Raw genomic sequence first — 2,384 nt, 5'->3', positions numbered from 1 at the left:
AAGATCGTGTATTCTTACTCTGCGTGGGAAATTTGGTAGGAGGTTTTTGATATGTGTTTGATCGGTGTGGTGGTTTTAATGTGTGACTACATGTGCTAGTCAACGCGGCGTTGGTCATCCGTCCTTGTCTGTGTGTTCTTACGGGCTGTGATTGGTCCGTGGATCTGACGTTGGAGGGGGCGTATGAGGTGGAGGTCTGATTTGGATTGTACGGTTGTTCAGTTTGCTTCAGTCAGTCTGTTAGCGTATTGATTCTTTCTCCTTTTTATATTCTGTTTCTACTTCGAAAATATGCAAGACCTGGATGATTATTTTTCATTGGTACGTGTGTTTCGATTTGTCATCTATACCTTTTTGGTGTTGTTTCATTCTTTCGATTTTTGAGTTTTTTAAGTGCACGAGGTTTTTCAGTTCATGCGGGTATTTGTCAGATTTTTGATGTCGTGTAGTATGGTTTTTCTTTTTGTATCTTTTGTATATATACAAATTTTGGCGTTCTGGTTTTTTGTGGTGTCTTAAAATTCGGGTCGTGAGGCCCACTTCTCTCTCTCTTTTTTAATTATGGATGGTCGTCAATTATATTGTATATTTTAAGAGTTTTTGATTTGATTCTTATAGTTTTGTGTGATAGAGTCTCGAGGTAGTGGTCTATGTAAGGCTTGATACCGCTTTCTGATGTAGTATATCCTGATTTTTGTAACCTTGTTTTTGTCCTTGTTTTACCACTTATGCTCGTGTTTGTCGCTTTTTACATCACTCTTCTTTTTCCATTTTCATGTCAGTGGTTTTGCATGTGCGTGTTTATAGCTTCGTTGGGTTGGCCTTTAGTGGTATTATTTTATTTTATTTCGTTTTTATTTGCAGGTTGCGTTGGTCCCGATGGACGATTCGCGCCTAGGGACCTTAGATGGGGTACGGGTTACCATCGTCCCAGAGGGCTATCCCATACGGGTTCTAGACAGTGAGGAGTGCGGGGTACTTAGATCCCGCATTCGCCATGCAAACGCACGATTGATTTCACGAATCCCGATTTACGAGCAGCGAACTGGATTACGTCAGGTGCGGCCCGTGCGTCGATAGCTGTCTTTCTCTCATCGTCGCGGAGGCCTGATGGTGGACGGAGCCGCTCCGTTACTCTTAAGCCGGGTATTCATCTCAGCACGAATGCGAACGAGGCAAGGCAAGTCCGAACGAATGGCTCATTTTGCCTCGTTTGTAAAATTTTTCTTCGCGAACAAAGTCTGCTGAGGCAACGAACGAGATTGTGATCCACAGCGAACGCAGTGAACGGTGATCCAGCGAGATAGACGATCTTTGGTGGCCAGCGCTGCTTTCGTGGTAATTGCCGGATTATTAAAAGAAAGAAAAAAAAGCGGTGGTGGAAGACTGCTTTATATCGACATAGATTGAGCACCAGAGGTCAATGTTTCCAAGAGATCCTTGTCTGACCTTATCGCCATCGNTTTTTTTTTTTAATACATGTTTGAGGTTTGTGGACCAGTTTTCTCTTCTTTTCCTTTGTAAAAGAGTTTTAACTTAGTATTTTAGTGTGATTTTAAGATCAGTAGATTTGATGAGAGAAGAGTACTTGGTCGAGTCTTTTTCCTATTATTATATTTTAAGTGAATTCTATTAATTTGATTCTTATGATTTATTCTTGTGTGATAGAGTGTCAAGACAGTGGTCTGTGTACGGTCTGATTGCCGCTTTCCTGATGTGGTATATCCTGATTATTTTGTGTCCTTGTTTTGCCTTGTTTCGTGTTTTACTTCTTATTGTCATGCTCGTGTTTGTCGTTGTTTTATATCATCATTTTCTATTTTCATGTTGGTGGTTTTGCATGTGCGTGTCCATAGTTTTTAAGGATTAGTGATAGCGTTGGGTTGACCCTTGTGGTTTATTTTGTTATGTTTTATTTGCAGATTGCATTGGTTCCGATGGATGATTCACGTCTGGGGCCCCTTGAGGGGGTGCGGGTAACTATCGTCCCGGAGGGCTTTCCTGTACGGGTTTTGGACAGCGAGGAATGCGGGGTGCTTCGATCCCACATTCGTCACGCGAACGCCCGATTAATCTCCCGAATCCCGGGTTACGAGTGGCTCACTGGTCTTTGTCAGGTTCGGCCTGTCCTTTTCCTACAGGCGTGGAGGACTGGTGGTGGAAGGGGCCGGTCTGTTGCTCCTCTGGTGGCTGCGCTCGTGTATATTGTTGGACGTGCTCTTGTGCAGCGTACCCGTAATTGCTCAGTTTGAGCTTTTACTGAGCGTCGGGCTAACTGCTACTGATCCTGCTGTTCGGAATCCAGTCGGCAGTGTTATCCCGATCAGGGACCCTGGCCAACGATTATTGGATCTTGTATCTCTTCCTTCTCCTTGCGTTGTGAG

At 43.7% G+C, this 2,384-nt stretch overlaps 1 protein-coding gene across 1 annotated transcript; it reads left to right on the top strand.

Annotated features, from left to right (window-relative positions):
* Positions 1 to 257: 257 nt before the first annotated feature.
* On the top strand, positions 258 to 2,033 carry LOC113463943 (uncharacterized; the record flags this gene model as incomplete). Its single annotated transcript, XM_026811190.1, has 3 exons — positions 258 to 321; positions 865 to 1,059; positions 1,923 to 2,033. Coding segments are annotated over exons 1-3 (336 nt in total), but the record flags the coding sequence as incomplete, so codon positions are not given.
* Positions 2,034 to 2,384: the final 351 nt, after the last annotated feature.

The sequence above is a fragment of the Ceratina calcarata genome, unplaced genomic scaffold, assembly GCF_001652005.2.
Source record: "Ceratina calcarata isolate Rehan_Ccalc_2016 unplaced genomic scaffold, ASM165200v1 scaffold2025, whole genome shotgun sequence".
Taxonomy (NCBI): Eukaryota; Metazoa; Arthropoda; class Insecta; order Hymenoptera; family Apidae; genus Ceratina; species Ceratina calcarata.
This window is presented reverse-complemented; position numbering and strand designations above follow the sequence as displayed.